The following is a 12,427-nucleotide window of genomic DNA, read 5'->3' as shown; positions in this document are numbered from 1 at the left end:
GCCTTTAGGTTTTCTGAGGACAAATATCCGTAAAACAAGAAATAACATTGGTCTGGCCTAATAATGTCATTTGCAATTCAAATAATATTGACTTATACAGTGAAGTTAATCTAGGTATTTTAATAATAATAATAATAATGCTAATTTGTGCGCCTAGAATCCAGCACGATGCTGCTCTCTGGCCTGAAAAAAAAATTGTTAAGCCACACCTGTTATACGCATCATTACCAGACAATATCATAGGGTTCCTCAAGGGCCTAAGTTAGTAGCATGACAAACAACGCTGGCAAAATATAGAAACTATCTCAGCAGGGGCAGTCACTGTTTGCTAACACATTTTGTACAGCAGCATATTCGATTTACAGTCATAGCCTTAAAATGCATGACACAGACATTGTGTGTTGATGGTAATAAGGAGACTGGCAGCACCTACCTGCACCTCGTTTTCATATTTGATCTTCAGCAGCTGAAGCTCCAGCATCCAGTGTTCCTTCTCCTGCTCCAGCTTGCCGCACCTTTGCTGGAACACCGACACCTGGAACAGAGGTAATAGATGTACTACAGACACCTGTAACACTGACAATGGACACCTGTAACAGACTACTGATCTAATGAAGAAACATGATATAATAGACACCTGCAACACAGATACAAGATCTAACAGACACCTGTAACACAGATACAAGATATAACAGACACCTGCAATACAGATACAAGATCTAACAGACACTTGGAACAGACTACTGATCTAAGGAAGAAACAAGATGTAACAGACACCTGCAATACAGATACAAGATCTAACAGACACTTGGAACAGACTACAGATCTAAGGAAGAAACAAGATGTAACAGACACTTGCAACACAGAGACAAGATCTAACAGACACTTGGAACAGACTACTGATCTAAGGAAGAAACAAGATGTAACAGACACTTGCAACACAGAAACAAGATCTAACAGACACTTGGAACAGACTACAGATCTAAGGAAGAAACAAGATGTAACAAACACTTGCAACACAGAGACAAGATCTAACAGACACTTGGAACAGACTACAGATCTAAGGAAGAAACAAGATGTAACAGACACTTGCAACACAGATACAAGATCTAACAGACACTTGGAACAGACTACAGATCTAAGGAAGAAACAAGATGTAACAGACACTTGCAACACAGAGACAAGATCTAACAGACACTTGGAACAGACTACAGATCTAAGGAAGAAACAAGATGTAACAGACACTTGCAACACAGAGACAAGATCTAACAGACACTTGGAACAGACTACAGATCTAAGGAAGAAACAAGATGTAACAGACACTTGCAACACAGAGACAAGATTCAAGACACTTGGAACAGACTAAAGATCTAAGGAAGAAACAAGATGTAACCCACACTTTGCAACACAGATACAAGATCTAACAGACACTTGGAACAGACTACAGATCTAAGGAAGAAACAAGATGTAACAGACACTTGCAACACAGAGACAAGATCTAACAGACACTTGGAACAGACTACAGATCTAAGGAAGAAACAAGATGTAACAGACACTTGCAACACAGAGACAAGATCTAACAGACACTTGGAACAGACTACAGATCTAAGGAAGAAACAAGATGTAACAAACACTTGCAACACAGAGACAAGATCTAACAGACACTTGGAACAGACTACAGATCTAAGGAAGAAACAAGATGTAACAGACACCTGTAACACCAGCAAAAGATCTAATGGACACTGTAACAATGACAAAAGATACAACATAGACACCTGCAACAGTGAACGGATGACATAAAGACACCTATTTCAGGGACAACAGACCACAGCTCTGGGAACATATTCAAAGGATCTCGACAGCCAAGGGACACAATTCTGTACAGTCACCAAGTGTCCACCCTGAGAAGACAGAAAACACTAACCTGTTTAGCTAAGCCTTCCTTACTCTCCTTGGAGCTGAGTAGCGTCTTCCTGTTCTGTACTGCTACCCGGTGAGGTACAGTATCTGGACAGGTCTGTACAGAGAACATACAGATATTAACAATGCATCAGAGTGGAGATTTTGATATACAGTGAAAATTATTAGTTTTGACCCTGGTAACCTAGAATGATTACATAAGCATGTATAGAAATTACTTTGAGTCCATAATTCATATATTATATTTGGACGTTTGTTAAACCAGACATTTTCTTGGGGAATACTACTGTCTGGATTAGCGGGGTTCCACTTTACAGAACCAAGTAAAGTCTCACCCTAGATATACAGGAGATATAGTTGGCAGCTCGTTGACGGAAATGGACAACAGCTGGATGTGATCGAGGTCCGTCTTGCTCGCTGTCTGTTCCTATACTACTACCACGGGTGCGATACCCAGCAGTCTCAGTGAAGAATGGTAGATTGCCTGACATGAATGTAGCTATCTGTAAACAGACGATAAACATGAGATATCAAAGCATAGAGGAATTGTAAAAACATTGTGATGTGCAGCATGTTTAGGGAATTGAGGGAATTCAGAGATAAACCTTTTGTGTTTTGAAATTTGATGTAGTCAAAATGGAGAGTTGAGAAATATCAATTGGAGCATGTAAGCATTATTGTGTGGAAAGGCTGAATATAAAAGAGGTATCCACAGTGTTGAGTAGTCGTAAGGCTAACATTATGAGATCCGGGCAGGCACAGAGAGTGTGTTCAGAAGCGGGGACTCAGATGCAGCACATAGCAACAGCCATACATATGCAATGGACCACAATAAAAACATCAACTGCCTCTTTGAATCATCTCTTGTTTTGGACATCGCTTCGTCAACACACAGGTACAAATCAAAGTCAAGGATTCTTCAATGTCATGGTAGGAAACTGAACAATGTCAGAGTCAACAATATACCGGAATATCATTGCAGTGAATAATATAATCCAGTTAGCACAAAACAAAGTAATTACTGAAAACGGTCCACAATATTTGTGCAAAACCTGAAGAAATGATATATTTTAGTTGCCTCTTATGATCAGCAATTGTTATGAGTAAGATCAGCCAGTATCACCATGGTTACTCACCTTCCCTGTGTTGGTGACGAGGGAGACAAGAGATGCAACGACACATTCATCGGTTGTCTTCAGTTTCTGTGTGGCTGTTGGAAGTTGGTGCTCCAGGGAGACCTTGGAGTTGTAGTGCTTCGAAACCTCTGTGGAAGTGATGGCAAAACATGATATAAGGACAAGATTATATTGTTAAAACATGTATTTTTCAAAGAGGAAATTCACGGCTGTCACCTTCTCACTCATTGATCAGGTAAATGACTTAATGCATGTTTATTTTTAAATATCCAAAAGTGTTCATAATATTGTTACAAGTTATTGTAACCATATCGTTTATTATAGGCTTACGAATATTGTAGTTCTACAAATGCTTTGTGGATCAGGCCCCTAATATCTTATGGTTTTATGAACTGATACTACTTAGTTTGTATGTGCCTTGTCTTACACTAAGCTCAGCAACATCCTGATTTCCAGGACAGAACACAGAAGCTGCAGAACCTACCCTTCACTGCTTCATGCATGTCATTGAGAGCTTTACACAGCCGCGTGAAGAGAGACCCATAGTTAGACTGGGGGTGGGGGTTCTGGCCCTTGTCACCTGGAACACAGCAGAATAATTGGACATATATACAAGATACACTGACCATGAAAACAATGCAGGGAGTGAAATATATTTTTGACACTGTTTGTGTATACCAGTCAATATGTTGGTTTGTTGTTAAATGTCAAACTCAGAAATATACCAGCTATATGATGGCATTCTGTAAATGAGTGAGTGAGTGAGTGAGTATGGTTTTATGCTGCTTTTAGCAATATTCCAGCAATATCATGGTGGGGGACACCAGAAATGGGCTTCACATATTGTACCCATGTGGGGAATCAAACCTGGGTCTTCGGCGTGACAAGCGGACACTTTAACCATAAGCCTACACCACTGCCCCCCAATTCTGGAAATATTCATGTCTGCACCTGATAATCTGATGATTGTCATGCATAAAAAAGTCAGCAAGTCTGAATATTGGCCAGGCATATCAGTTGACATCTTTAACTACAAAGCATGTCATTAGGGCATACTAAAACATTATCTCCCGATGGTCACCTCCCCAATCATCACAATCAGGTTTTATTGGAAACAAAACCCCACATACTATTTGCTGAAATATCAATGATAATTTCTGACAGAAGAAGATTGGTTATTACTTTGAGCGGCAAGGATGGTGGTGTACGACTCTATCTTGTTGAAGGTGGCATTCAGCCTTTTTAAGGACTTGTACAGCTCCATATTTTTGGCAGCAAGTGTTGACGTACAGGAAGACACTGCACACTCCTCTTCTATACTGTGGACACATAAATACACTCACACGTATTGTTGGCTTATTAGTCATGTTCTAATATAGGTCAGTCTGTATATAAGGTGAGTGATAGAGTGAGAGAGTATAACATTATGCCGCTTTCAGCAATATTCCAGCAATATCACGGAAAGGGACACTAGAAAAAGGCTTCACACATTGTACCCATGTTGGGAATCAAACCCAGGTCTTTGGCACGATGAGCGAACGCTTTAACCACTAGGCTACCCTACCGCCCCTGTATATAAGGCAATTGTGGCCAAAGTAATGGCTGACATAAAGAGAAAATGCAATGCAAGTCTCTTAGTCTGAGAACCAAATCCATTTTATTCGACCTTAAGATAAGGAGGGGTATTTGTGATTAGTTCTACAGCCAAAATGATAACTTTAGTGAGTGAGAAGGGTTATATTCCAGCAATATTTACGCAATATCAGGACAGGTGGCCTCCAAGAACTGGTTTCCCCATTTTCCCCATGTGAGGAATTCTAGTTTCAAGTTGACATGGCCGAGCTGTACAAACAAGGCGCCCCAACACAGATGCAGGGGTGGAAATAACTTTAAAATTGCTAGTGTACTCGAACAGTGGAACAGTGGCACATGTAATGTCACTTGCCCTGATAATTTTTCCACTATACCGACCGTTTTCCTGCTGATTTTTTACATAAACAACATAATTAACATTGGAAAGTCAACTGGACACTGGTACAGTGTGATATACAAATTTGCTTGCCCAACAGAAAAAAACACTGGACTCGAACATCGGGCAATGGGTTATTTCTACCCCTGAGATGTAATGATGGATGATTCTTGTGCATAGAGCCATGGTCACAAATCAGGTGAATATGAATTCATAATAACTCATCATGAAGGAACATTTGTGAAAAACTGAAACTATGGATTGTCTCAGGGTAATGGCTTGAGGTAATAACACGTACATGTTACAGTACCTACCTTGACAGCTGATAAGGCAACAGTTTATTCATATAAGCCACCATTGTGACAAAGCTTTTTGAAAATCCCTGTAAGTCTGTGGCTGTTTCCTGAAAAAAGATACATCATGTCAGTTTCATTTCATGTCTAAAAACACATCTGAGGATACAACATGTCTAGATGCAGCTCATGACTGTCTGACGATACAACAGGGCTAGATACCGTTTATGGGTTAACTGTAGATACAACATGGCTAGATACCGTTCAAGGTTAACTGTAGTTACAACAGGGCTAGATACCGTTCAAGGTTAACTGTAGTTACAACAGGGCTAGATACCATTCAAGGTTAACTGTAGATACAACATGGCTAGATACCTTCAAGGTTAACTGTAGATACAACATGGCTAGATACCGTTCAAGGTTAACTGTCGATACAACAGGGCTAGATACCGTTCAAGGTTAACTGTAGTTACAACAGGGCTAGATACCATTCAAGGTTAACTGTAGATACAACATGGCTAGATACCTTCAAGGTTAACTGTAGATACAACATGGCTAGATACCGTTCAAGGTTAACTGTAGATACAACAGGGCTAGATACCGTTCAAGGTTAACTGTAGATACAACAGGGCTAGATACCATTCAAGGTTAACTGTAGATACAACATGGCTAGATACCGTTCAAGGTTAACTGTAGATACAACATGGCTAGATACCATTCATGGTTAACTGTAGATAGAACATACTAGATACCATTTCATGCTAACCATTTATGGGTTAACTGTAGATACAACATGGCTAGATACCATTTATGGGTTAACTGTAGATACAACATGGCTAGATACCATTTATGGTTAACTGTAGATACAACATTGCTAGATACCATTATGGGTTAACTGTAGATACAACATGGCTAGATACCATTTATGGGTTAACTGTAGATACAACATGGCTAGATACCGTTCATGGTTAACTGTAGATACAACATGGCTAGATACCATTTATGGGTTAACTGTAGATACAACATGGCTAGATACCATTGCAACAGGGCTAGATACCATTTCAACTGTAGATACAACATGTTAACATGTAGATACAACATGGCTAGATACCATTTATGGGTTAACTGTAGATACAACATGGCTAGATACCATTTGGTTAACTGTGGGTTAACTGTAGATACAACATGGCTAGATACCATTTATGGGTTAACTGTAGATACAACATGGCTAGATACCATTTATGGGTTAACTGTAGATACAACATGGCTAGATGCAGTTCATGTTTAACTGTAGATACAACATGGCTAGATGCAGTTCATGTTTAACTGTAGATACAACATTGCTAAATACTGTTCATGGTTAACTCAAGATATCCATTTTCTATAAACTATAGTTTGTTTCGAGACATTAGCGTGGCAGTATGATTGCGGTGGCGCTCTGCACGCTATGTATTTTTAATAGGGGCGCTTGTTAGGAAGGGGCTTGTAAATATGTCTAAAACAATATGTGAAGTTATCATGGTGCATTATTGTACAACATACATCCAAAATATCTATTCCCCTTTTTCAACTTTTTACTTTTACTTTAGTAGCAGACAAAAACATTTGGTTGTCATCAATAATTAAAAAATCAATTCATCTTCTGATTTAGGTGATAAATGGGTACCCGGTGGTATAAGTCATATGACTATTAACCTTCTAGCACCTCACAGCTTAGGTTATCCAGTGTCAAATGTCCATCATGTCGGATGTGTTGACAGCATGTCCCAGCAGGCATGGAGTTCAGCCCTACATAAGTTGCCAATTATTATTATTATTATTATAATTCTGAACACCTACTAGTGTTGTAAGGGCATCTTCTTTGAGTGACTCAAAGAAATGTTGCAGAGACTGCTCCACTGGGCGCAGATAGGCAAGGTTTTCATGGAGGTATTTACAATACTGAAAACAGAAACAATCAAACACTTAAAGCACATTGTCACTGATTGTGTTACTGACGTTTCCATGCATGTAAACTTTAAGATGTTTCCCAAATCCTGGCCAAAGTGGTCAATACAAACAATATGCATAAAGTTGCAGATTTCATTCACACGTGATCCTGGTTAATACATTAATTCTCAGTTCTTAGGAATACAGGTGAGTCAATGTTATTTAATGCCACAGTCTGCACTATTCATGTTAAACAAATCATGACAGGTTGTACATAACTGTGTATGGGTAATCAAACAAGTGATTGATAGAATGAGCATTGTTTGCTTGGTTGTTTCTGGTATTAAGCAACAATATTCCAGTAACATGACAGAGGTCTGTAAATAATCACATCAGACAATTCAGTGACGAACATGAGCATCGATCTATGCAGTTACAGCTTGTTCAGCTTGACCTGATCAAGTGAATACTAATGCATTGCGTGACCATGTCACAACTGGTTCGGTCTATTATTGTCAAGGGGTGCACCTTTGTCAGTTGATTGTCAACATGTCCGAACAACCGAGACAAGGTTGCCATTTGACATCTCTGTGTCGAAAGATCGTCAGCAATGTCCTAACTTTCTTTAAAAAGAAGCTACAGATAGTTTAATGTTTCTGATTTGGGCTGTAACGAATCCATGTATGCACGCAACATTCTTTGCTCCCCTATCTAATGAAGTTAACTCGACCAGCCGTTTGTGCCATTTGACCTCCCAGGTCATGCATATGTAGAGTAGCTCAGGTCAAGCTGAACAGGCTGTAGGATGTGATGGCATGCATCAACCAGAGATTCTGATCTTGATTATTAATTTGATCTTGATTATTAATTTGATCCCTTTTGCAGCCTCTTACAACAAGCATGGGTTGCTGGAGAATTCCAACCAGGATCTTCACAGAGAAGTATTAATGATGCCCAACAGTGTCAAGACTTCTGCCAGGTTCCAAATTGTACGGGGGCAATCTGGTAGCCTCATGGTTAAATCAGTCACTTATTACAATAGCTGAAGCCAATTTTTGGTGTCACCTGCCGTGATTTTGATGGAATATTGCTAAAAGCAGCATAAGACCTTACTAAGTCCATATTGTAACCATGAAATAATACTTTTAGTTGTCCAGTTACTAGGCAACCATACTGCTCAGGAATCCCAAAAGGGAAGAGTAGTGAGTGAGTGAGTGAGTGAGTGAGTGAGTGAGTGAGTGAGTGAGTGAGTGAGTGAGTGAGTGAGTGAGTGAGTGAGTGAGTGAGTGAGTGAGTGAGTGAGTGAGTGAGTGAGTGAGTGAGTGAGTGAGTGAGAGAGAGGTTTTACGCCGCTTTAGCAATATCATGGCAGGGGACACCAGAAATGGGTTTCACACATTGTAACAATGTGGGGAATCGAACCCGGGACTTAGCAGGGAAGATCCTAGACACACGCTACGTACCTGAGAGTTTATTTGACTGAGAGGTTCAGAGACGCCATCAGCAGGGTATATCTTAGACCTCTGTTCACTGTAAGTGTAGAAGTTGGACAAGCCCTGCACCAGCTCTGCCACAAGGTTGGAGGCCTGGCCGACCAGCTCCCGGGCTCGTAGCTGATGCTTCCGATCATGTGTGGGGAGATTGAGGCTGTTTAGGTCTCGGTTTTCTGTGAAGACACAAGTATCCACTCAAACAACACTTCTTAATATAGGTTTCAGTTTACCTAAGTATTATGAACAGATCCTTTCAAAAGTTTTTACAGATGAAGAAAAAATAAGTATCTGTTGGAAAAACGAAGTCAACAATTCTGGTGTTATGACTATTAACCTACAAAATGTAACTGCAACATAAATCATAATATTCAAATTACCATCAAGAGAATTCTCATAAACATAAACAAGAGTAATTCATCAAGTTATCATATATCAAATAGTGTTAGAAATGCAATAAAAGAATGTGATAAACTAGGTACCACAATCCAATATATATGCAAATGAAGTCACACAGTAGGAACTACTTTTTGAACTCCATACATCTATTCAAAGTCTGCTTACACAATCTACTGACCAATGATCACAATAAGTTAAGATGGGTTTTCCAATGTGCAGCCGATTCTGTAGGCAAAGATGGCTCCAAATCATTTTGATAAATAGGGCATTTCACTCAAACACTGTACCCATGTGCAGTTTCCAAAGAAACCTCATTGAGTGACTTTATGACTTAAACATTGATCATTTAAGAATGACATATGATAAGGAAACTATTACCCTTATGTGTTTCTGCATAGAAATAGGATGTCTTAACAATACAAAATAACTATAAGTTTTGCCAAAGGACAAATTATATCATTCCTAGTCCTACCCACACTGAAGCACATGTGACACATGTGGTCTCACCTTAGGCAAGCGAGTTTGTTTAAATTGCTTCTGTTCACCCAGCAGAAAATGGGTACCTGGTGGAATAAGTCATGTGACCATAACCTTCTAGCGCCTAACAGGCAGCTTGGGTTATCCGGGGTAATAATGTGCTGTCCTATTGACTATTACCCCTATGAGCATACCTAGTGTGGAGTTTGGCGCTATATAAATGGACATATTATTCATTATTATTAATGTATAAAACATATGAGACAGACACACTCAGCTAATAATCTCCATTAATGGATCAGCTGTACCATTATCAGTTATCATGAAATGCAATATCTTTTGCATACCACTACAGCTAATTTTCGATTTTAGTCCCTGAGTGAGTGAGTGAGTTTAGTTTTACGCCGCACTCAGCAATATTCCAGCTGTATGGCAGTGGTCTGTAAATAATTGGATCTGGACCAGACAATCCAGTGATCAACAGCATGAGCATCGATCTGCATAACTGGGAACCGATGACATGTGTCAACCAAGCCAGCGAGCCTGATCCCGTTAGTTGCCTCTTACGACAAGCATGGGTTACTGAAGGTTCATTCTAACCCGGACCTTCTTGGGTATTTTAGTCCCTGGTATGGCAGGGGAAGGATGAGGGACAACAGTACATACTGGTGTCAATGAAGGGCAGTTTGTCAGTGATGATCCTGGTAGCAACATCCAGCTTGCCTTGAAGATGCTGCTGAAGTGCTCCCAGCTTATCTTCCCTGAAACACATGTACAAAAGGTGTCAATAATGAAGGCTCCCAGCTTATCTTCCCTGAAACACATGTACAGAAGGTGTCAATAATGAAGGGCTCCCAGCTTATCTTCCCTGAAACACATGTACAGAAGGTGTCAATAATGAAGGGCTCCCAGCTTATCTTCCCTGAAACACATGTACAGAAGGTGTCAATAATGAAGGGTTCCCAGCTTATCTTCCCTGAAACACATGTACAGAAGGTGTCAATAATGAAGGGCTCCCAGCTTATCTTCCCATGAAACACATGTACAGAAGGTGTCAATAATGAAGGGCTCCCAGCTTATCTTCCTGAAACACATGTACAGAAGGTGTCAAACAATGAAGGGCTCATGTACAGAAGCTTATCTTCCTGAAACACATGTACAGAAGGTGTCAATAATGAAGGGCTCCCAGCTTATCTTCCCTGAAACACATGTACAGAAGGTGTCAATAATGAAGGGCTCCCAGCTTATCTTCCCTGAAACACATGTACAGAAGGAAGTGTCAATAATGAAGGGCTCCCAGCTTATCTTCCTGAAACACATGTACAGAAGGTGTCAATAATGAAGGGCTCCCAGCTTATCTTCCCTGAAACACATGTACAGAAGGTGTCAATAATGAAGGGCTCTTCCAGCTTATCTTCCCTGAAACACATGTACAGAAGGTGTCAATAATGAAGGGCTCCCAGCTTATCTTCCCTGAAACACATGTACAGAAGGTGTCAATAATGAAGGGCTCCCAGCTTATCTTCCCTGAAACACATGTACAGAAGGTGTCAATAATGAAGGGGGCTCCCAGCTTATCTTCCCTGAAACACATGTACAGAAGGTGTCAATAATGAAGGGCTCCCAGCTTATCTTCCCTGAAACACATGTACAGAAGGTGTCAATAATGAAGGGCTCCCAGCTTATCTTCCCTGAAACACATGTACAGAAGGTGTCAATAATGAAGGGCTCCCAGCTTATCTTCCCTGAAACACATGTACAGAAGAGGTGTCAATAATGAAGGGCTCCCAGCTTATCTTCCCTGAAACACATGTACAGAAGGTGTCAATAATGAAGGGCTCCCAGCTTATCTTCCCTGAAACACATGTACAGAAGGTGTCAATAATGAAGGGCTCCCAGCTTATCTTCCCTGAAACACATGTACAGAAGGTGTCAATAATGAAGGGCTCCCAGCTTATCTTCCTGAAACACACATGTACAGAAGGTGTCAATAATGAAGGGCTCCCAGCTTATCTTCCCTGAACACACATGTACAGAAGGTGTCAATAATGAAGGGCTCCCAGCTTATCTTCCCTGAAACACATGTACAGAAGGTGTCAAATAATGAAGGGCTCCCAGCTTATCTTCCCTGAAACACATGTACAGAAGGTGTCAATAATGAAGGGCTCCCAGCTTATCTTCCCTGAAACACATGTACAGAAGGTGTCAATAATGAAGGGCTCCCAGCTTATCTTCCCTGAAACACATGTACAGAAGGTGTCAATAATGAAGGGCTCCCAGCTTATCTTCCCTGAAACACATGTACAGAAGGTGTCAATAATAGTCGTTCCACATGGTATTAGTGCCCATTCTGAACAAATATTGTCAGTGCACCTATCCCAACTAAATTGAGCTTATGTACAATTAACAAGTGTTAACAAGCCATTGTACCTGGTTCAGAGAGTACTTGGTAGTGTTACACAGACCACTGGTTTGTTTGGGCAAGTGTGTGGTATAGAGTGCACTGTGTTGATATGTAAAGGCCAATGGTTGTCTTGGGCATGTTCAGTTTTAAATGCAGCCTGCAGCAGTACTAGTCTAGTGTCAGTTACTTACGCTGACTCAGCCCGTCCTCGGAACTCTTTGATTTCTGTCTCCAGAGTCTGAAGCTTCACCTGAGGGAATCCAATCAGAAACTATCACTGATCTGTGACAGAGTACAATCCCAACAAGAAGACATGGTCATCAATATCCCCCACCACAGTGTTCTGTTCCTATTTGGATCCTGTTTTGTAATTCCACCACAACATTCATGTCCTGAAAACACATACCACA

The 12,427-nt window shown here is 40.4% G+C and overlaps 1 protein-coding gene across 1 annotated transcript in view; it reads right to left on the bottom strand.

Moving 5' to 3' along the window:
- The window catches only part of LOC124283700 (protein phosphatase 1 regulatory subunit 21-like), a 32,314-nt gene that overhangs the window by 5,365 nt on the left and 14,522 nt on the right, over positions 1–12,427 (bottom strand). Inside the window, exons 6-16 of the mRNA XM_046719710.1 lie at positions 12,209–12,267; positions 10,280–10,374; positions 8,711–8,913; positions 7,158–7,259; positions 5,340–5,428; positions 4,239–4,375; positions 3,541–3,636; positions 3,057–3,184; positions 2,256–2,423; positions 1,925–2,017; positions 434–535 (exon numbers count right to left, since the gene is read on the bottom strand). Of these exons, the coding sequence (XP_046575666.1) occupies positions 434–535; positions 1,925–2,017; positions 2,256–2,423; positions 3,057–3,184; positions 3,541–3,636; positions 4,239–4,375; positions 5,340–5,428; positions 7,158–7,259; positions 8,711–8,913; positions 10,280–10,374; positions 12,209–12,267 (1,272 nt within the window). The remainder of the gene's footprint in view (positions 1–433; positions 536–1,924; positions 2,018–2,255; positions 2,424–3,056; positions 3,185–3,540; positions 3,637–4,238; positions 4,376–5,339; positions 5,429–7,157; positions 7,260–8,710; positions 8,914–10,279; positions 10,375–12,208; positions 12,268–12,427) is intronic.

This window comes from Haliotis rubra, unplaced genomic scaffold, assembly GCF_003918875.1.
Source record: "Haliotis rubra isolate DU_JTF1 unplaced genomic scaffold, ASM391887v1 Scf32, whole genome shotgun sequence".
In the NCBI taxonomy this organism is placed as follows: Eukaryota; Metazoa; Mollusca; class Gastropoda; order Lepetellida; family Haliotidae; genus Haliotis; species Haliotis rubra.
Note: the sequence above shows the minus strand (reverse complement) of the source record. Positions and strands in the feature narration are given on the sequence as shown.